General features: G+C 49.1%; 10 protein-coding genes across 10 annotated transcripts; 5 read left to right on the top strand and 5 right to left on the bottom strand.

Moving 5' to 3' along the window:
* Nucleotides 1-288: 288 nt before the first annotated feature.
* On the bottom strand, nt 289-2,222 carry BO83DRAFT_364321 (putative MFS transporter; the record flags this gene model as incomplete). Its single annotated transcript, XM_025529610.1, has 7 exons — nt 289-516; nt 589-693; nt 752-1,447; nt 1,517-1,588; nt 1,635-1,926; nt 1,979-2,049; nt 2,097-2,222. The coding sequence occupies 7 exons, from the start codon at nt 2,220-2,222 to the stop codon at nt 289-291; spliced, it is 1,590 nt and encodes a 529-aa protein (XP_025386470.1).
* Nucleotides 2,223-2,971: 749 nt separating this feature from the next.
* BO83DRAFT_316425 (GNAT family N-acetyltransferase) lies at nt 2,972-3,889 on the top strand (the record flags this gene model as incomplete). The annotated part of the gene is made up of 3 exons (XM_025527660.1): nt 2,972-3,014; nt 3,071-3,504; nt 3,563-3,889. 3 exons carry the CDS (start codon nt 2,972-2,974, stop codon nt 3,887-3,889), a joined length of 804 nt encoding a protein of 267 aa, XP_025386471.1.
* Nucleotides 3,890-3,913: 24 nt separating this feature from the next.
* Nucleotides 3,914-5,625, bottom strand: BO83DRAFT_409485 (Zn(II)2Cys6 transcription factor; the record flags this gene model as incomplete). Its single annotated transcript, XM_025534138.1, has 6 exons — nt 3,914-4,723; nt 4,793-4,936; nt 5,000-5,064; nt 5,117-5,185; nt 5,242-5,528; nt 5,591-5,625. 6 exons carry the CDS (start codon nt 5,623-5,625, stop codon nt 3,914-3,916), a joined length of 1,410 nt encoding a protein of 469 aa, XP_025386472.1.
* A 348-nt stretch (nt 5,626-5,973) lies between these two features.
* On the top strand, nt 5,974-7,678 carry BO83DRAFT_448467 (acetylcholinesterase; the record flags this gene model as incomplete). The annotated part of the gene is made up of 2 exons (XM_025536683.1): nt 5,974-6,164; nt 6,217-7,678. The coding sequence occupies 2 exons, from the start codon at nt 5,974-5,976 to the stop codon at nt 7,676-7,678; spliced, it is 1,653 nt and encodes a 550-aa protein (XP_025386473.1).
* A 65-nt stretch (nt 7,679-7,743) lies between these two features.
* BO83DRAFT_364329 (NAD(P)/FAD-dependent oxidoreductase) lies at nt 7,744-9,353 on the bottom strand (the record flags this gene model as incomplete). The annotated part of the gene is made up of 1 exon (XM_025529611.1): nt 7,744-9,353. One exon carries the CDS (start codon nt 9,351-9,353, stop codon nt 7,800-7,802), a length of 1,554 nt encoding a protein of 517 aa, XP_025386474.1. The 3' UTR covers nt 7,744-7,799.
* Nucleotides 9,354-9,897: 544 nt separating this feature from the next.
* On the top strand, nt 9,898-10,556 carry BO83DRAFT_400303 (DUF3237 domain-containing protein; the record flags this gene model as incomplete). The annotated part of the gene is made up of 2 exons (XM_025533388.1): nt 9,898-10,158; nt 10,212-10,556. The coding sequence occupies 2 exons, from the start codon at nt 9,898-9,900 to the stop codon at nt 10,554-10,556; spliced, it is 606 nt and encodes a 201-aa protein (XP_025386475.1).
* Nucleotides 10,557-10,938: 382 nt separating this feature from the next.
* Nucleotides 10,939-12,841, top strand: gmdB (general amidase GmdB; the record flags this gene model as incomplete). Its single annotated transcript, XM_025536684.1, has 5 exons — nt 10,939-11,244; nt 11,306-11,581; nt 11,635-12,510; nt 12,575-12,662; nt 12,729-12,841. 5 exons carry the CDS (start codon nt 10,939-10,941, stop codon nt 12,839-12,841), a joined length of 1,659 nt encoding a protein of 552 aa, XP_025386476.1.
* Nucleotides 12,842-13,095: 254 nt separating this feature from the next.
* Nucleotides 13,096-14,978, bottom strand: BO83DRAFT_364331 (MFS general substrate transporter; the record flags this gene model as incomplete). Its single annotated transcript, XM_025529612.1, has 9 exons — nt 13,096-13,328; nt 13,389-13,502; nt 13,556-13,745; nt 13,800-13,900; nt 13,948-14,221; nt 14,267-14,406; nt 14,456-14,522; nt 14,568-14,683; nt 14,729-14,978. 9 exons carry the CDS (start codon nt 14,976-14,978, stop codon nt 13,096-13,098), a joined length of 1,485 nt encoding a protein of 494 aa, XP_025386477.1.
* Nucleotides 14,979-16,366: 1,388 nt separating this feature from the next.
* BO83DRAFT_418561 (uncharacterized protein) lies at nt 16,367-18,972 on the top strand. Its single transcript, XM_025534822.1, has 5 exons — nt 16,367-16,821; nt 16,887-17,399; nt 17,441-17,772; nt 17,819-18,166; nt 18,212-18,972. The coding sequence occupies exons 1-5, from the start codon at nt 16,444-16,446 to the stop codon at nt 18,783-18,785; spliced, it is 2,145 nt and encodes a 714-aa protein (XP_025386478.1). The 5' UTR covers nt 16,367-16,443; the 3' UTR covers nt 18,786-18,972.
* On the bottom strand, nt 18,938-20,318 carry BO83DRAFT_71347 (sulfurtransferase). Its single transcript, XM_025537552.1, has 2 exons — nt 20,303-20,318; nt 18,938-20,174 (listed from the first exon to the last, which is right to left on the bottom strand). The coding sequence occupies exon 2, from the start codon at nt 19,879-19,881 to the stop codon at nt 19,090-19,092; it is 792 nt and encodes a 263-aa protein (XP_025386479.1). The 5' UTR covers nt 19,882-20,174; nt 20,303-20,318; the 3' UTR covers nt 18,938-19,089.
* Between the last annotated feature and the right edge of the window lie 120 nt (nt 20,319-20,438).

Consider the following 20,438-nt stretch of genomic DNA (forward strand, 5'->3'; position numbering starts at 1 on the left):
GGTAGTGTACAAATTTCCGGAGGACAAATCCTGCCACTGAATACAGTATAGAAAGATGGTCTGGAAAGAAGAAGTAAGTTGAACCCGAGAAGGATTCTACACACCGTCTCGAGTTGAATCCTTCGGGATTTTCTCGGGATCGGGCATTTCCAAAGCACAGGTAGGCTTGACTACTAGATCTTTTGGCTTCCTTCACTACTAGCACCCAGCATTGACCATTTGTGGGGTACATTGGGTTCTCATTCTACATCCATCATGCCATATTCCTAGTGCAAATAAAACCTTAATCTACTTCCGAGCCATAATCCGATACCTCTCCGCTGTTGCTCTTCTCATCCGCTTGCCCCAAACTACCATGGGAATAATGGTCAAGGTGATGGCCAAGCTAATGAATCCACATGCAATAAACATGTTCTGCGCGCCCGATCGGTCTAGCCAAGGACTTATTGCGAACGGGATGCCGATGCTGATGGCATTACGCATGAAGGCGACTCCTGTGAAGGCGTCTCCGGTAATCTGTTTAAAGAAAACTCGTGAGAAGGTGTGATCGGGTTTTGTAGAAAGGTAGTGGCAAGGCGATATACTCACGTCACGGTAGGAGTCAATGACCAACGTCAGTGATGCATCGCTGATACTGCCTAGTCCGAAGCCGAACAGAGCACCACCAATACTGGGATATATCCAGTGCATTCCCTGAATGGGCCCCGTTAGCTTGTCCTTTAACGATAATAAGGGACTGTAGGAGGCTTACCCGTGCAATCGTGGCTCCAAACATAATCAACCCCCCAGCCATTGAAAGAGCCGGCAAATGAAGGATATACAATCGCATCTCCGGCTCATAGTATCCCTTGTTGCGTTTTGAAAAGAACAAGATAGACCAATCACCGAGGAAGCCACCATAGACAGACCCGATGAGGTTTCCGATAAACGGACCAACACTCATGAACCCGATTTGCTCAGAGGTGAAGAGATACGGTGGCAAAGGGAATATCAAGCTGAGGGTGGAGGATAGGATAGTTAGCCAGACCACGCCAAAGGCATACTGCAAGGCACAGAAAAGGACAGCAGGAAAGGAAGCCACGACGTAGAAGGGACGATAGAAATAGGGCCAAATAGGCTCTGGGGTGTAGGTTATCAAGGCGAATCGCTGTCCCCATGTTCTCATTGGGATCCTATAGTCTAGCTCGTGGTGATCTGCTGGTATAGGACTCGTTTCGGCTCGACTGGTAGAACACTCAATATCCCGTTTGCAATCGGCTTTGGGGTTGTCGACTGTGTGTTCGCAAGATTCGTCGACGCCAGGGATGACTGGTGTATATTTGGTTTCCTCGTAGAAAAGCACAAATAAGACAAATATAACGGCGTTAGTGATGCCAAGTGCTTGGTATGATGCTCGCCAGCCTTGATTTGTGGCTTGAGTCCCGGCCGCCATGGGTGTTAGAAAGCTCTGTCAAGGAATGAGTAAGCGTGTCAAGGGCAGGCAGATAATAGTTATTTCTCCACAGGTTTGACATACACCTATCATGACCATAGTCATGTACAAACCATTCATCCCTCCGCGATGGTGGACGAAAAAGAGGTCGGAGATCTGTAACAGTCAGTAAAATATCATCGAGCAGAAGGGGTATCACTACCGTAATCTGCACGATTGATTCATTTGTCGCTCCAGCAAGCCCCTGGAGCAAGTTAGTGGCATACAATTCCGCAATGGTATGCAACTTCGACGTCCAGAACGAAGTTGCCAACATGAGGGCCGTCGAAACGAGATACACGGGTCTTCGTCCGAACTTCTTCGCTAGGGGAATGAAGAACACGCAGCCCACGGCAAGGCCAACGAAGTTCACAGACATGGCACGGTTCAGCTGGGCATATGTCACATCGAGATCTACCACCATCAATTGCCAGAAAATTGCCTGGATCGAAAGCCTATCGACCACCATTAGCTCAGCGCCATCTGTGACCGGTAGAAGTAACTAACGCTGTAAATATGAGTGCCGTCACAGCGAGCACGAGGGTAAAGTTGCATATTTTCCGCGCTGTACTCCAATTCTGCAATCGTCAGTGGTTTCGGATGCCACCAAACGCGGGATACCGACCAACGGTTCATTGGGATCGCTGGATGGGACAGGATTTAGCATAACCTGGCGGTTGCCATGTCCTCTTTCATCTTCGTCTGCATAATGGTGAGATTGATTTCCGATGACTTCAGCTAGCCTTTTCATACCCTGGATCAGACGGAATGTCCCTGGTGGCAGATTGTCGGGTGGGTCAGGAAATAGTGGGTCGCAGGGCTGATTCTGTGCCATTAAGACTTGCTACCAAGCGAACACGGTAAATTAGGAGAAAGATATTGACCATTCAAGCAATAAACTGGGTCATTCGCTGTGATATCAGGCAGTCAAGATGTAAGGACGTTCGCGGGAGCCATAACGCTATATAATATCCTGTGTATCAAGTTCGGAGCAGCGACACGTACACCATACAGATAGCTCATGTCTATCAAGTGGTAGGAAGTCAATTACTTGGTATCAAGCCAAATGCGGGGGTATGCACCTAGGCGAGATAAGAATTGGCGCCAAATGGAGCCGATCTGCCATCTGCTGAAGGATGAGACCAGTGCGGGAGGGGGTCGACCTGCCTGAAAAGGAATGATAAATGCACATCCGCATATCGCACTTCGGGGAACAGGACAGGCTAGTGAATGTGATCCCCACGACATCATCCGTCCAGCTGGCCGAGCAGTTAGCGAACAGGCTCTTGTGATGTTATCAATATGCATCAGATCAAACTTCGATCCAAGACAAAAGAAGCAGGTTGACCCTGCAATCTAGTCACAGGCATCTCTCCTCGGCACCAGGACATTTATCATCCCTACATTGAACCTGAAGTATGCTTCGTTGGCAACCTCCAAGCGACGATAAGAATAATTCGGCACCTGCGATTGATTTGAATGACACCGAAATCAATTGCAATGACCGCCAATCAAACGTTGCGACTCTTCCGTGTCCACGACGGTACGTCCAACCCAATCACCTCCTCGGTGCCTTTACTGAAACATATCATCATCAAGAACGAAATTCAATAAGTGCAGTCGCAAATACAATTACTACTTCTTTTGCTCAAGATCCTCTAATCACATGGTTACGCCCTAGCGCTCCGCCCTGGACAACTTATAACATCGAAATATGCAACTGGCAATATCGTCGGGTCCAGCGAGCTGTTGCAGAGGGCATAGTTCTGCAATCGGGACCGAGATACCAGATAGCCCGTTGCTTTCCTCCTAGACCTTCGGAATCGTGCCATGTTGAACCCGATGTGAAGGGTTCAGTGGACGAGGAGAGCTGGAGCGAGGATGGGGATGAGGATAAGGATGCAGGAGTTGTGGCCCTCTTATTTCCTCCTCGAAGGCATCATAAATGGACTTTAGCAAAATTGGTACTTCAATTCAAGCTGCTTCTCCTCGATATCTTTTGCGCCCGTCGGGAAAGTGGCACCAATGTACAGGTATGCTCCGAAAGCCGATCTGACAGCAGGGACGAAATATAACAAACGAGTTTATCAGAGACTAGAGATCATGATGAAGATCCATGACGACACAATTGCTCGAGTAAAGAAGCTGCAGCGGCTGTCCGATCTGTGGTATTTGGAGGTTGTGGCTGTTCATCCCTCTCTCCAGGGTCGCAGCCTCGGCAAGAAAGCTATGACTTGGGTGTTGGACCTTATCAAGCACGAGCCAATTTTACTGGAGTGTACAAATGAGAGTAACATCCCGTTCTACCAGAAACTGGGGTTTGAAGTTGTTGAAGAAGTCGACTTGATGGAGGGTGGTGAAGCAGTCAAGTTGTGGTTCATGCTACGGCAAGTTTCTCAAAGCGAACAAAGTAAATAGCTAGTTGAAAATGGCAAATCCACATCAAAATAGGCCAAGTTCTATTCCTCGTGACTGAGCAATCTGATGTATACCAATAGTGTTTTGAGGATAGGTCCAGTACTCTTCCAGTAATTCCAGCAGTAGTCGATATTGCTTGTTCCAGAAAGGTCCCTCTGCGATTGCCACCAGGATCCTCCGGATAAATTCTCTTAAGTCGGGGTCCTTATTCAATGCATCCGTTTGAAGGCCAGCGACGAAGACAGGATAGGGAATGGCATTGATGATCAGTGTAACCCTTCCCTCTGCTTCTGAGGACGCTCGATATATAGCGTCCACGCAGCTGAGAAGTCGCGTGATGATCACCGCCGTTGTTGGAAGTGCTGATTGTCTTTGGCTTCGTCCTCGCTGTGCTGGGTTACCGTCCAGTTCAAAAGGCAGTCGCAGTGCACCATGTCGGATCACCAACATCCCAGCCAGTCGATATGCTTCCCACAGCTGGCACTGCAAAAAGCACCCTCTGGAACCGGGCCAATCCCAGAAATCTTGTTCTGTTGCGCCCTGATAAATACAAGAGAAAATGTCCACCAAAGATCGCGGTAAACCACTCATGACCTCTACATCATACTGTTCAGATGGGTCCGGCATCGATCGATTGCGACAGTACTGCCGCCAGAACCCTAGATATGGGTGTTTTCTACCGATCGCGAATGTCGGAAGATCCATGATTCCCATTACCTCTAACAAATGGGCCCGAAAGGGAGAGACCTGATCATGCGACCGTGTCACACTGTGTGACTGTAGGATGTTATACATCCCTCGGAGATGCATAGTCCACGGTATCCCTTGCATAATCTATATTCACATATCAGCTAACAATGCTTAATAACTTAGGAGATAAGGATGGAGAAAGATGAGACGTACACCAATAGTACACAACAGCAATCCAGCAGTTAGTGTACCATCCTCTAAATAGGCTTCGCTCTGATCTAACTCGCTACGGAACTTGTTCAGGGCCGCGTCAAAGTACTCGAAGAATTGAGACTTCAAATCCGGACGTATAGAGACCTGTAGTGTGATGCATATTTGATACAGCGCTTCCGATTGTTGACACAGTCCTGGTAGTCGTACTTTGAGTGGTATTTCACCGTCGTGCATAGTCGTGGAGTGAAGGACATTGATGCCAGATGAGAGGACTATCGATATTGTTCAATATCACAGTCAGTAGTAAACATCTATCAGGCTCACAGTCACTGAACAATTCTGCATAACGATTCGTCTTCCAAGTCTTGGATAGTAACGGGCTGAGTAGCAACTCTAGTTCAGTGGAGTCAACAATCATCACGATGAGATGAGAAGCCACTACGTCCTACCCTCAGTTCCCTCTGCTGAGATGTCAGATCCAGGTTTCCGCACTTGATCAGCTACCTGCAACTGCCGCTTCCTCTCCCGAAGCAGATCTCTCTGTCGTCCTTGAAGCCTCGGCGGAATTGACGACTCGGCAGGCGCATCGGCGCCGGTAAATCTCCCTCGCGAGGCAATTCCGGTCCCCCAGCGGAGACGAACATCATAACCCTCACATGCCACTCCGCGTTCAGCACAAACCTGACATGTCGGGCGCGCACGATCACACTTTCGCCGGCGGGCTTTGCAGGTCCAGCTAGACGGTAGAGTCAGTTTCACGGAAAGTGGAGAAAAGTAAAAGATCGGGAGTGACCCTACCATCCCTGGTGGGTTCGGCGACCGGGGGTCGACATTCCTATTTTGAGTGGTGATCGGATAGAGATGAAGAACCCCGCATGCGAGCAGCGGATGGGAGTCAGCTTTTAGCACAGATGCAGGGAAGATAACAGGACGGGAATCCACACTTGTTTTTAATTAGGTTTGAGGGTCGACCTGCCAATTTGAGTGTAGCCTGGAGATAGCTAACCTGGGAGCTACCGTCTGGGGTCAGATAAGAAAAGCCGAGGTTCGAATATGCCTATAGAAGCTATCCAGGTCCCTATGACAGACTGCATTTACTATACTCAATCAACTGGCCCTGTAATATTATCCGGCATTCATTCTCATCTTCTGATGAAGGCTCAACGGGTCAACTAATCAACATGTCTTTCCAAACTCCTACCACAAAGTGCACGATAGAAATCCCCACCCTTGGCCAACTTGAGGGTTTTCAATTTGCGAATGGTGTCCAACAATACTGCGGAATACCATATGCTGACCTGCCCAAGCGCTGGACAAGATCAACACTCAAGACTTCTTGGACAGGCTCTAAACATGATGGAACCAAAATGGGGTAAACTTACCTACATCTCAATCTCGCTGTAGACAGCCTAACGGATCTGCAGAAATGACTGTCCTCGGCCCTACTCCGAAGGAGACGACAGCGATGACCTCGTTCCAGTGCCACCACCTGCTCACTTTCCGGATACTCCAAAAACAGACGAACTAATTGGGCTTGTGATGAACATCGTTATTCCCTTCGCCCCAGCCTCCGACAGGCAAAGTCTTCCCGTCATGGTATACGTCCACGGAGGCTCCCTACTCTACGGAGGCGCAAATCTCCCCATCTTCGACGCTGTAAACCTCGTTTCACAGAGTATTGAGATGGGGAAGCCGATCATATGTGTAAACTTCAATTACCGCGTCGGACTCGGAGGCTTTCTCGCAAGCGAAGCCATACGCCGTGAGTTGCAAGATGATGGGTTTCAGGGCTGTGGGAACTTCGGCTTCACCGATCAGAAAGTTGCATTCGACTGGGTTCAACGGTATATCGCGAACCTTGGCGGAGATCCCGATAATGTCACTGCAGTAGGGGAGTCTGCTGGTGGGATATCGATCAGTAACCAGCTTGCAGCTACTCATCCACCAAGATTCCGGCGCGCCGTCTGTATGTCAGGACTTTCTGTCTCCATTCCTCCTTGGACTATCGAGCAACATGAGGCTCTCTTCCAGGCAGCTTGTCGGTATTTCAAGATAGACGCTTCACAACCCGATGTATTGGATCGACTCCGACAGATTCCGCAGCAGAAAATGGCGAATTCGACCCCGGCCATCCAAGGCGTTCTTTCGGGGACTGGGAACCCTTGTCTCGATGAATGGTTTTATCAGACCGATCCCTGCGAGATACAGAAGGCACCAACATGGCTGGAAGCCTTGATGATTGGGGATACATACCACGAGGGGGTCATTTTCCATCTTAATCTTCTCGACGACGATTTTGCCTCCATTCGCCGAACATTGTTAGATCATATCCAAAATGACGACGAGACAGACCAAATCCTGAGGGAATATGACATACATCACGCGCTTCCGCATGACATGCTTCTCGGGCGCGTGGAACACATGTGCGGAGATGCGGTTTTCAAGATTCCCAACTACGCCACTGCGCTAGAAAACACTATGCTTCGCGATAAGGGTGGTCTATTCCTGTACCATTTTGATCAGCGTTCTCGCCTTAAGAATCCGCTGGAGGGGACAGCCTACCATGCCCATGAGCTATTGTATCTCTACAAAAACCTCGAGACAGAGATGAATGAGAGCGAAAGAGGAATGGCGGAAGGGTTTGCTACTGCTTGGATTAGATTCTGCAATGGAGAGGCGCCATGGTCAGCACGCAAAGGAGAGTGGAAAGTATGGGGACCAGGTAGTGTTCAGTCTATCAAGAACGAGGAAGAAGATGAAGAGACCAGATCATATAAACGGATGAAGCGAATCCTGGCCATGGGTAACGGAGAGACTTGGAAGCGATGGCTTGCTGGGGTGGATGTGCTGGTAAATAAGAGGATGAAGATGGGAAAGGTAGCATAATATTCTTAACATACTATTTAACAATAATAAACAAGATGACTGGGCTGTTCACGGTATTTCACATTATCAGAAGCTTTGAATCGGTCACCCAGCTCATTTCTAATCGAATTGCACCTTTGTGTTATAAGTATGAGCGCTCTTGCACATGACGCATCAAAACAGCCTTCTTGACCCTATCTTCCGTCACCAGCATTTGCTCTGGAAACCACGAAAGATCCGTAGACTCAGTCTCGAGCAGTTTATCATCATGGATCAGCAACGTCGTCGCCAATGCTTTGCCACACAACCATGCCAGCACCATTCCCTCCCCCGAAAAAGCAGCGGATACCCACTCAGCACCCTGTCCTTCATTATGGAGTCCACGCTGGGTTGTCGAAACAGGAAGCCGTCCTACCCAGGGAAGTCCATCTGCACTAAATCCCATATTTCCGGTCCACATCTGCTCCACGCTCTGTCGGGCAACATTGCCCCAATTGTTACGGCCAAACACCGCACTTAGCGCACCCGATAGATGAATATCAGCATACAGACTGATGTCTGAGTCTGTTGCGACGCCCATATCGGCAATTCCACCTCCCCCTCCCTGAGCAAAACCTCCACCGAACATCATCATCTGTCCGGCCTCTGACTGCGGCAACTGCGTGAGGTAGTCGAACCCACGATCGTAATTAAAGATCCAGGAGTGCTCTTCTCCCTGACACCGGAATTTCTGTCCCGGGTGTTGCGCCGACATCTGTCCACGTATAGGATAAATGCGACCTCTCAAACCAGGTACGAGGTGGCCAACATGAGCATTTGTAGAATGAATGACATGACGAGTGCGAATAACACCCCTGGATGTAGATACCAGGTATCGTAGACGCGAATTACCTTTCTCACTCATGTCCTCCTCGATACCAGTCACAGGCGTATTCGTCTCAATCAGCAGATCTCGCGGGAACTCTGCCTTCAATTGGCCCAAAACACCAGTGACAAATCTGTAAGGCCAAATGGCCCCTCCCGGGCCAGCAACGATCCCTAGCGCACGAGGAAGACAGAAATCTTCTGGGATCTCCTCTCTTTCATACATCTTCCATTCCTTCGTCTCGTCGGGCAAACCCGCCTTCAGCCGGCGTACCCGCTCTCGGGCATCTTCCCACCCATCCTCATCGAAATAAACGCTTAGAAATTGTACCTTTCGCGCTTGACAGTGCCCGGTAAGTCCATACTCCTCCGCAGTATCAAGCATCTCGCGTAAATGTGCCAAGCGAAATCTCATGATCTTCTTCGCTGCGTCAATGCCGTGCATATCCTCAAGATCGGCGAATTCCTCCGCCGTCTCGAGAATATGCCCGCCATTTCGGCCGGTCGCGCCACTACAAACGTCGCGTGCTTCGAGGATGACCACAGCCGGTCCTTTGCTGTCAATCTGGCTCTTCTCCGCCTTTCGGGATTTGAGAAGCGTCCTTGCGATCGAAGTACCGGTTACTCCAGAGCCAATGATCACGACGTCCACTTCTGATGGTAGAGTCTCGGACTGGGCTTTTGCCAGGTCAGGATGTGGAGAGCGCAACCAAAAGGATGAGGTAGGGTTTGATGAGGGAAGGCCAGGGTCGGCAAAGACTCTGTCGAGGGCTTTTTGGCGGTCTTTGGCTGGGATTGCTGGATTGGAGAGCTGAGCTTGCACAAAGGCCATGTTGGTCTCCAATAATGCGGTGCTGTACTTTGTCTGGATTTGGTTGCGATGGAATAATCGTGTTCCTCTTCAACGAAGCGGGGCTATCTACGGTGAATTGTATCGATCTTAGTAAGGCAGGATTGGCTTCTCAGCTTCCAAATCGGACTCCGCGGAGAGCGATGACTTCCTTGATAGCGCAAGGAGTTTGCGATCTATCGCCTGGACTTGATGGTTATGGTTAGAGAAGAGTTTGATCCGGAAGGTTGAGCCGAAGGCTATCTTTGCCTTTGATTATCATTCTCGGGTATCATGTAGCCTGCTCACTCTCTTATCAAGGGTCGACCTACCAATTAGGGTAATAAACTATCCAAACCCCACACTGAGGAAGCCCTGCGGGGTAAACATGGCAGCTGTATTCTGTATTCAACATATTAAAGAATTGGGTTATAAGTATTGCGAGCGAAAGAGTTGATACCATATTAATGTCGGCATCGTAGAGATACTATTACCACACTGAAATAATCTTTACATTCTTGGTATTATATTGCATCACATTACCACAATGACTGCCAAACCCGCCGACTCCCCGGGAAACACCTACTATCCAAAGAGTCCTCCGATGCGCCGTCCAAGTCTAACATTCCTGTATCGACTTGAATGCACCATCGCCGCAGAAGAAATCAATGTCGGGGCACCCCACGGCGCAGGCATCATTCGCAGCATTGCAAATGTTACTGGAGGTACCTTCAAAGGACCAGAACTCGAGGGGACGATCCTCCCTTCGGGAGGAGCAGATTGGGCAACAGTCATTGAAGGAACACACGTGAGTCTATCCATCATTGCTGTATTATCTGAAGAAACAACTAACAAAACTAGTCCATGACCCTCGACGCCCGATACACTATCAAAACGACAGATGGTCACCACCTCTTTGTGCAGGCGCATGGGCTCTACCGTCCTGGACCAGGAACCGAGTACGCGAAGCAGGTTGCAGATGACCCCGCGATGAGGCCTCCACCGACCGTTACTCAGGACGATGTTGAATTCTTTTCGCATCTACGGATTGAAGCGGGTGGGGGCAAATATAATTGGTTGAATGGGTTGGTTTGCGTTGGAGTGATGAGTTGCGAGAACGATATAATTATTATTGATGCGTATTATTTGACGAACTTTGGGGGTGTGAGGCCGGATGATGTTGTTGTTAGGAAGTCATCTCTTTAATAGTTTGGATTATTACTTAATGGTGTTATCTCGAGTAATCCAAAATCTATATGATGATAGTGTGATTCTGCCTGCTCCTTCAGTTCGGTCAATATCATTAGCAGCACATGTCCCGAGGTTGATACTCTCATCTTCATTATATTACCCGATATGAAAAGCCGGGTATGTCTGTATACGTCAGTGCGTCAAACTAGCCTATTCAGGAAGGTCGACGCACTTCTACTGGGTCACCCTACACAATGGGTTGTTTCAATAGTAGTCATGCTAACGACTTCCAAAGTGGAGTAACAGATATCTAGATGAGGGGTTACAGATAACCATCCCCGCACTATATAACTTTAGGCGGCATCGAGTACAACAACGCACCAGCATCAATCACAAAATGACCCAAACAACTTCTACAACAGATGACTGGCGCACTCTCGTGGCCCGAAAGCGCAAGCAATTAGACGCACAAATCCCTTCCGAATGGCGTCTAACTGAGAAGTTTCTTGCAACAATCCCCGCCAATGGCCGCCTTATTAAAGCCGATGTGGTCCGAGGCAGTGGTATTCTGTCCGAGAAGGAGCTCAGTATTACAGAGAATTATTCAGCGACTGGGCTTCTAGACGAGCTATCAAAAGGGGCTGTAAGCTCCGTTGATGTTACAATTGCGTTCTGCAAGAGGGCAGCTATTGCCCAGCAGCTTGTATGTTCCTCCATTCTGAACATACCTAGTCTGTTTTGGATATTTTACTGATATGGCTTAGACCTCATGCCTGACAGAGCATTTCTTCCAGCAGGCTATTAAGCGTGCTGAATTCCTTGACGGATACCTCCAGCGAGAGAAGAAACTGTTCGGGCCGCTGCACGGCCTTCCTATCAGCATCAAAGACAGTTTCTGTATTGAGGGCATTCAAAGCACCGTTGGATATGTCAAATTCCTTGAGAACAGCCCGGCTTCACACAACTCAGCCATCGTCGAAATGCTACTGAATCTCGGTGCTGTGCTCTACGTCAAGACGAACATCCCACAGACGATGATGGTCGGTTACCACCATTTCCTCTTCACTATCTTTCAACACTGACAGGTTTATAGACAGGAGACTCAGAAAACAACATCTTCGGTCGAGCCCTGAACCCCCACAACACCAACTTGACTGCCGGCGGCTCAAGCGGAGGCGAAGGAGCTCTAGTAGCATTCCGCGGCTCAATCTTAGGAATTGGCACAGACATCGCAGGTTCAATCCGCATCCCCTCCCTCTGCTGCGGCGTGTACGGCTTCAAACCCAGCATTGACCGCATCCCATGGGGCGGCCAAGTAGCCGATATAGCCATGGAAGGAACTCCCGGTCTTAAGCCGTCCGCCGGACCACTTGCTCATAGCCTGAATGATATCGAACTATTTATGTCGACCATTATAAACGCCGAGCCCTGGAGACACGATAGTACCGCAAGCGCGGCACCCTGGTCATACCCAAAAGCCTCAACTGGTGAGCCCAGTCAACTTACCATCGGCATCCTCCCCGAGAGCAAGGACTTTCCCCTCCATCCACCCGTCAAAAGAGCACTGCAGACCGCCATATCCGCTCTGATAATGAAAGGCCACCATATAGTTTATCTCTCAGAAACCCCGGGCATTGACTTCGCATATGCGAACCGTCTCGCCTTCCAATATTTCATCTACGGCCCACACACCGACCACATTGCAGCCAGCGGCGAACCACCCGTGACATCCGTGGCAAGGATGTCCTCACCCATGTTCACGGGTCCATTCCCAGTAGATATGGGATTACCGCCATTCGAGAAAATAGACGCATTGCACAAGGCGCGCAAAGCATATGCCGAGGCCTGGCGAAAGACATGGGTTGAGAACAATCTAGATGTGCTTCTTGCGCCCGGGGCGCAGAATACGGCTGTTCCACATGATACATTTGGATGGCCGCCGTATACCGTGGTTTGGAACTTGCTTGATGTGAGTGTACACATATACTACCTCTTAGGTAGTTCGGGGGACTGTGTGGCTAATGATAGTGTAGTACCCTGCTTGCATTATTCCGTACGGCAAGGCTTCGAAGGAGCTTGATCCTGAGCCGATGGCTATTACTGATGGGGTTCAGCCTAGTTGTGAGTTATTTATCTATACATATTGTTCCTGCTTTGGGGGTGCAATAGCTAACATTTGATGTCTAGATGATCCAAATGCAGTTGATGGGGCACCATGTGCGATCCAGGTAATTGCACCTCGGTTTCAGGATGAGAAGTGTCTTTCAGCTGCGAGGGTTATTGATCGGGATATTCGATGATGGAGCTAGCATATTGTCCTATAGGTTATTAGATTCTTTTGTCGACTTATCCATACTCCAATAACATTTTTAGGTTGTATAATGCCCATGAACTAACTGGCAGACCCAAGATCTGTCGCATCTATTCGGCCAGCCGAAAGAGACATGAATCAACGTATTACTACTGAGTCTGATCAAGTACAGTATTTGACACTCATAAGCTGCTTTTATTTCTAAACCAATAAGACTCTATCACTCTATAAAATACGGAAAATCTAAAGCATATATCTAAATGTAGGCGACTTATCCCCCATCTCACCAAGTTCCTGTGCCGAATATTCCGGCCGGAGTTCCACCAATTTATCCACACGCTGCCGGTTGATGCGCACATATGCAAATCTCGTAATCACGATAGCCACCACGCCCATAATTCCAAAGGCAAGTTCCAGCGCATGACCCATGATATATTGTGGGGAGTCGCGTGTGCGATAAAAATGGGAAGCCATTGCTAATGTTTATTAGCACGTTCCACCCAAACATCTTCATGAATCGGAAAGTGGATAGATACCTCCTGCAAAGTTCCCAATGCCAATGTGTATCGCCATTCCTGCTGCTCGTTTATGTTCCGCGGCGAGATTGCTGCTTAGCCATGTTATGAGGGCAGGGATAGCGGGGTAGATTCCTTTTGCACATTAGAACGGTCGACAATATGTGTGGAATCATATGGCGACATACCTAAAATTGCAAGGAACACCCCAAAGTATACAAGTCCCGGAACCCATCTTTGCGATCCTGCCAGACAGACGAAAAATCCGGCGACGATGCAACCGATGTGGAAGAGGAGAAGCGGTGAGCGCTCACCATTGCGGTCTGCAAAATATGCTGCTAGGATGGCAGCCATGGAAGCAATGATGTACGGGGGTACCTAATCAGTCAGTCATGATACACGTTGCGGTTGTTGATGTCCAGAGCCATTTACTGTGAGAAGCTGCGCAGTAGACGACGTATATCCTAGATCGCGGATTATGGTCGGTAGGAAGAACGAGATCCCGTATAGCGGACAGACGGCGGAGAAGTAGACTGGCAACCGTCAGTAGATACCTCACCAGCCTGGTAGTGGAGCATACTGAGAATGGCCATATAGACCTGCCAATCCTTGGCCGCATCCCACACGTACTTCCACTTGAAATCACCAGCCTCGGGAACCACATTGCCATTGTTGGAGAATTGTAGACTTAAGCGGCGCAGAATCCAAGCACGTTCGTCTTGGGTCAGAAAGGAAGCCGTATCAGGGTAATCGTAGAGAAAGAAGTATGACATGACAGCCACGACAACTGTTGCAAGCCCTTCGATGATGAAAATCCAGCGCCAGCCGGAGTACCCGCCAACACCGTTCATTTTCTGACTTGTTAAAATTTGCACAGCAGATAGAGTTCTATAACTTACACCGATCGCAAATGCAAGTAACCCCGAAAAGGCACCTGCAATACTCGCCGCGCTGAAGCATAAGGCTTGGCGGAACTGAGCTTCATGACGAGAGTACCACATCGTGATATAATAGGCCACCCCGGGGTAAATGCCTGCTTCTTCATGATGTTAAGATAGATCATTTCTTGTGGTTGGTGGAGATCATACCTGTGGCACCGAGGAATATCCTCGCTATCAGTAGACCGTGATAGTTGGTCACGATACCCATTAGAGTCTACGGACAATTAGAGTCGTACTAGCTCGGCGGACGGGAACGAACCATCACCGTCCCCCACGCCACCATCAGTGACGGTATCCATATTGAGGGCCTGACTTTCTGCAAGATAAGGTTCGATGGTAGCTCAAACACGGTGTATGTGAAGAAAAAGACGGTCACTAAACAATCAGAAATCCATCAACATTATGGTCGGCGCTACCTACGTGCCCAGTTGTACTGTGTCCCTCCGAGATGCAGATCTTCATCCATGCCTTCAATCCTGGCGTTTCCGATATTACCCCTATCGAGGAATGAGAACAGGTATAGGAGGGTTAGCATCGGCATGAGACGGAGGTCCATCTTGCGTAGGAGCTTTCGCTCGTCGATGTGGTCGAGATTACCCTCGACATGATTGATATCGCGGCATACTGTTTGGATTCCACTGCGTCGCTTAGAGTGTTTCTCGGTCCTCATGACGAGGTCGAACAACTGCAGTGCTTGCTTGCCTTCTGAAGCCACGGAGGTTCCTTGATGGCTTTGAGCCGTTGAAGGTCTCATGGGACAGCCCATGAGTTTTGATTGATGCAGGTCTATTAGTGTGGCTGAGGAACTATGTAAGGGGCTAGGGAATGTGGGCGAGAAGATCATTATTCCATTCGTTCCTCACAGAAAGCTTCCAGCGATAGGCTAGTTCTTCAACGGGAATCCATTTTGCACTAAATATTCCGTATGCATGGGTCCGTTCCCGCCATCCGAAATGCTAAGAGTAGATCATATGCCCAAGGCAAAGGCAGCAATAATGCATGGGTGCGTATGGTCATCATGTATAAGTGAGACAAGTTACGTCTCCTTTGGTACTCAGAAGGCAAATAGAGTGTTGTGATCTGCGAGCAATGTTTGCTGATCAACGATCTTCACAAAGAGAGTTAAATGCATCTCTGCAATGAAAAAGAGCGCATTCCCGTTATAATCCGAAGTTTAGCATCCGATGTACTTCAGTGCCTGTGAAGACTTTTATCGGTTCAACACTGGTTATTGTTCATGTGCCAATGGGCAGTGCTCAATTATTAGTGGGCACCTTGTGATTAGAGACTGATCGGCGTTCATTAGCGTTGCCTGGTATGGGCAGGAATTGATGACATATGAGATAATCCAGTCCCAATCAGTAGGGTAGAGCAATGATCGTCCTTGCATCAAACCTTGCATACACTGATCGGGAGTGCTAAATAAGACCTTTAGGGGCTGGGTAGCTGGCTATGGTCATTTCACCCTTGACGTGTGTAGGTGAAATGAGCACATCGTAGTACCAGGTGTTGTGATCGCCTTACTCTTTCAGAAATGGTGGGATTGGATACTGGGGGTTCCCATCATTGCAAGTCTTCATTGGAAGCAGACGATGGAGTCTGTGTTGATGACAGACAGCTAGAGGCAAGCATCAATCGCATCGACGTGGATAGGTGAGCATTTTTGGTCGTGTTCGTGACTCATGAATAGGTCCTATTCCAGTACAAGTCTTGATACATATGTCCCAACGGATGGCGGTCCATGAAACGTCCTAACCTATCCGTCATGTTGACGGCATTATGGAAATACCTCCATAATGTTTGAATAATGAAGGGAGAACAACTGGCGAGAGTGGAATAGTACAGTTGATGAATAACCTGGAGACGGTTTTTGTGTCATCCTGTCATCTCCCAGTCAAGAAGCGCATTATGGGCCGTGCCCCCAAATCACTGACCGCCAGTTCGTGATGGAAGGCGATAAGATAGCAAGCCCCACCGCGGACCGAATTCCAATGCGATGGGATTTAGATTTTGTTCGATCCAGACCCCTCCTCTTTGTCTGTTTGCCACCACTCCACAACCAATCGAATTTCTGACCAGAAATCATGACAAGTTGCTAGAGCCCGCTTCGTTCAAGCTTATATCCACCAGAGGCCATGTCTGCGCGGAAGGTCCCTCCGCCCAGTCAGCCCACCAGTCTTAGCCCACCAGAGGCCGCGATTGCCGGGCGAACCGCCGGGAAGGTTCTGATTCCCCGGGATCGATCGAGGATCGTGGCTAGCCCGCAGATACGTACTTCTCGTGCCTGTGATCTTTGTCGGCAGCGCAAGGCCAAATGCAATGGGGGAAAACCGACATGTACCCAGTGCGAGAAGTTCGGGACCGAATGCAGGTACTCAGAGCAGAAGCGGACCCAAGAGAAAAGAGAACTTGACATGTTGCGGGCAGCTATTAAGCGGCACGAGCGGATGCTGCAACTTCTGTCGCTTCGCCCGTCCAGCGCTGCAGTTTCCACCAGTGGAGAGGGTCCATATGTGAGCTTCATTATCATACCACTGATCCCTGTCACTGACGACGAGCTACTAATCCAGTCATGTAGGTTGTGGGTTTGTCGCAAACAGAAGGGCTAGCTACCCAGCAAACGCTGTCTGGTAGCCTGGACCGCACGATGGAGCTTCTGCAAACACAACTCCGTGAGCTGCATTATGTGTATCAAAATGTCCACGATTGTGACCCCACAATTCTTCCGGCTGTGGTGGACACGATCCGCAGGAGTTCCTCGGTGCACGAGGCAGCCAGTCTACTGAGTCAACAGATGTCATCACAATCCCCGGGTATGACCCTGGAGAGGATGCAGAGGTCGTGGCTGACACGGCTATCGGGGAAACCAGAGCTGGTGAACCGAATACCGCCATACAGTGTGAATGCTGCAGAACGCTGGACGGCAATTGTTGATAACGCGGCCACTTCGCATCTCTTTTCTTTCTTCTTCGTTTGGGATAACCCAACATGGCATGTCGTTGATCCGGTGTCATTCCTGGGTGATTTCCAGCGTGGAGGGACACACTTCTGCTCGTCACTCTTGGTCCATACTATTCTTTTTTATGCGTGTGTACGTATCCCATTCTCTTTATGACTTCGCTGACGGACTAGCACCTTTCATACGACTTTGAAAAGCCATGGGACCGGCGCATGGAGATGTCTACCGCCAGAAGACTTCTGCGGGAAGTGGAACGCCTGTGGCAGTGTGATAAGATGAATATCTCTCTTCCCACCATGCAGTCAGCCCTTCTATTAGGGTTATTCTTCTGTGCTTCTGGAAAAGACAAGATCGGTGTTCAGTATATCCGGTATGGCGCACAAATGGGGTTGCATCTGGGCTTGCATACCTCGTCGCCTGAGACAGGCCAAACCAATCCAGCAGAGGCAGCTCGCATTAGGCGAGCTTATAAACTCATAGCTAGTGCGGTCTATGAGGTGCAAACGTAAGTCATTACCAAATAATATGCAAAGCAGTCACTAATCCAATAGTCTGTCTTTGCAATTGGCAAGGATACCGTCAGTATGGCCGGGGCCGTCAGAGCTTTTCTTATCTGAAGAAGAGGCAACGGCGGCGGATGTCAATCAGCAGTGGTCACCATACCCATTTACCTATCCTGTTTACAAGCCCTTCTTCCACACGGGCTTATGGAGCAGGCGGGACCTTTTTGTTATTATTAATGATGTGGCTAATTTACAGCGGCAGCTCAGTGGACAAATAGATCTGTCTGGATGGCAGCAGGGTGCTGTACTGTATCAGAGACTTATAAGCCTCGAGAGGAATCTTCCTGCTGTCCTTAGGGTACAGAGGAATAGGACTCCCCACAATCTGTGTTTTCAGTGAGTGGTCCGAACGCAGTCACGGCTCTATGCTAACGAAAGAAGCATGTATTACCACATCACAACAGTCAACCTCTGCGGGATTTTCGTGACCCGTAGTAGCACCGGACTGACAGAAGAGCTGATACGATCCACTAAATTTGATCCACAGAGACTACTAGGCGAAGCGATGGACTCGATTGCGACATTAATATTGCTCTATCGGGTGTCCCATGGCTGGAAGTCCATCCCAATAATGATGGTTCACTACTTTATGGTGGCAGGTATACACGCAGCCTCGCACTTGGAGTCGTCAAAGTGGCGCGAAGTGTTGGTCAGCTGTGTCTCTGGTCTCTGGCATATGGGCCTGGTTTGGAGAGTCTGTCGACCATTTTTGCGGACCATCCAGCTAGTACTCCAAAGCAAGGACGAGACCTTAATCCCCATCGAAGCAGTGTCGATATTGAGGGAATTCAACGAGAAGGTGTGGAATCAGAACGAGGTAAACGCGCTGGCCGCCAACTACGTGGTGCAACACCATCCCAGTCAGACACTTGCGCTGGACCACGACAAAAACTTCCAGGGAAAAGGCCTCGAGAGCTTGATACGAGATTTCGAGAAACTGAGCACGGATGATTAAGACGAGGAAGGATGAAGAGAGTGGGGGAATGAGAAGCGGAGGAAAAGTACCGGTCTGTATACGGATGACTGTAAAATAATGTTTGTTTATGTTTGACGATACGATGCAGTACACGAGCTATGAGAATATACGACTCAGGCAGCAATATACCATGTGACCTTCCACTTTCATAAATTTGAATTCAGCGCTTTCAGTCTAAAATGGTCTATTTGAGTCCAGCTCTTTCATGTACAACACAGCCATCCCATATATACAAGTAGTTATATCATGTACATCCTCCACCATATCCACCAAACAGCCGTCACTACGAAACCTCAATCAATTCATCCCCTACCCTCCTCGTCCACTCCATCCAGCTACCATCATACACCCTTCTGGATCCCTTCGCCCCAACCAACCTCAAAGCTAGATCTAGTGATGCAGCCGTAACCCCCGAATTGCACGTCAGAATATACGGCACTCCCTCATCTTCCTCCGCCAACGCGCCCGCATCCATCAAGACACCCCTCAGTTTCTCAGGTGCTAGTATCATCCCAGTCTCATCTTCCAGTAGACTAGCCAATGGCACATTGACCGCTCCGGGAATGTGCCCGGACCTCAAACTTGGATTCATTTCCGGCTGTACACCTTGAAACCGACCTGGTATCCTCGCATCGACAATCCTCACCTTCTCCTGGTCCCTCCCAACAACAACGTCCTTTACCTCCTCGAACGCTATTACCCTTCCGGTGTCAAAGTCTCTCTCTCCCACGACATACTCTTCACCTTGCTCTCCTCTCGTTCCAATCACTGGAACCTCTATTCCCTCAGACCCGGAATCTACGGGCAGCCGCATCCGCACATACTGCCTGAAGTTATTCAAGACGTGCACATCCTTATGTCCAAAGAGCTCACACATAAACGCCAGTCGCGGGGCATGATACGTGCCTATCTCGTCTGCATCGTAGATCACTAGAATATCATCCTTGCGAATACCGAGGGCAGTCATTGCAGCGGCGAAGAGGGAAGGCGAGGGAAGCATGGAAGGGTAGGGAGAGGCGGTGTCATGAATCTGGTCGAGGTCGAAAAACCTAATTGGCAATACATCTATCAGCATGTGATAGTGGGGTGTAAAGGGAGCGGGGACATGGGGTACTTTGAGCCTGGAAGGTGGAAGGATTCGAAGGACGAGTGGAGCGTGGGACGGTAGGCTGCTAAGGGGACAATTCGCCTACGCTTGGTGGAATTGCATACTGCCGCATTGTCACAGTATTCGGCTGGAGTTATGAGAGGAGATTGGAAGGGGTTCATTGTCCAAACTTTGATAGTTGTAGATGGTGAGGGATGAGGGGAGACCATGAGGGGGATTGCCGTTATCAGGACATCAACTTAGGCATTAGTTATGCAGTTCTGCATGTTTGTCAGCTATGCACTCAGGTACCGACTCCGCCCCCTTCCGGTCGGGATAGCAAAAGAAAGAGTGCGAGGTATGAGCTGATGAGGCAATACTACAATATACTACCAGTGTATTAACTTACCTTTGAGACATAGGTGCTGACAGGAGTAGTTTCAGTGAGACAAATTGTAATAGCACCAGGTTTTCCTTGTTTTGCGATACCAACGACCTGAACACTTGACCTAGTACTAGTACAAATATCACGCGGATATATATTC

The sequence above is a fragment of the Aspergillus eucalypticola genome (genome assembly GCF_003184535.1).
Source record: "Aspergillus eucalypticola CBS 122712 chromosome Unknown BO83scaffold_18, whole genome shotgun sequence".
In the NCBI taxonomy this organism is placed as follows: domain Eukaryota; kingdom Fungi; phylum Ascomycota; class Eurotiomycetes; order Eurotiales; family Aspergillaceae; genus Aspergillus; species Aspergillus eucalypticola.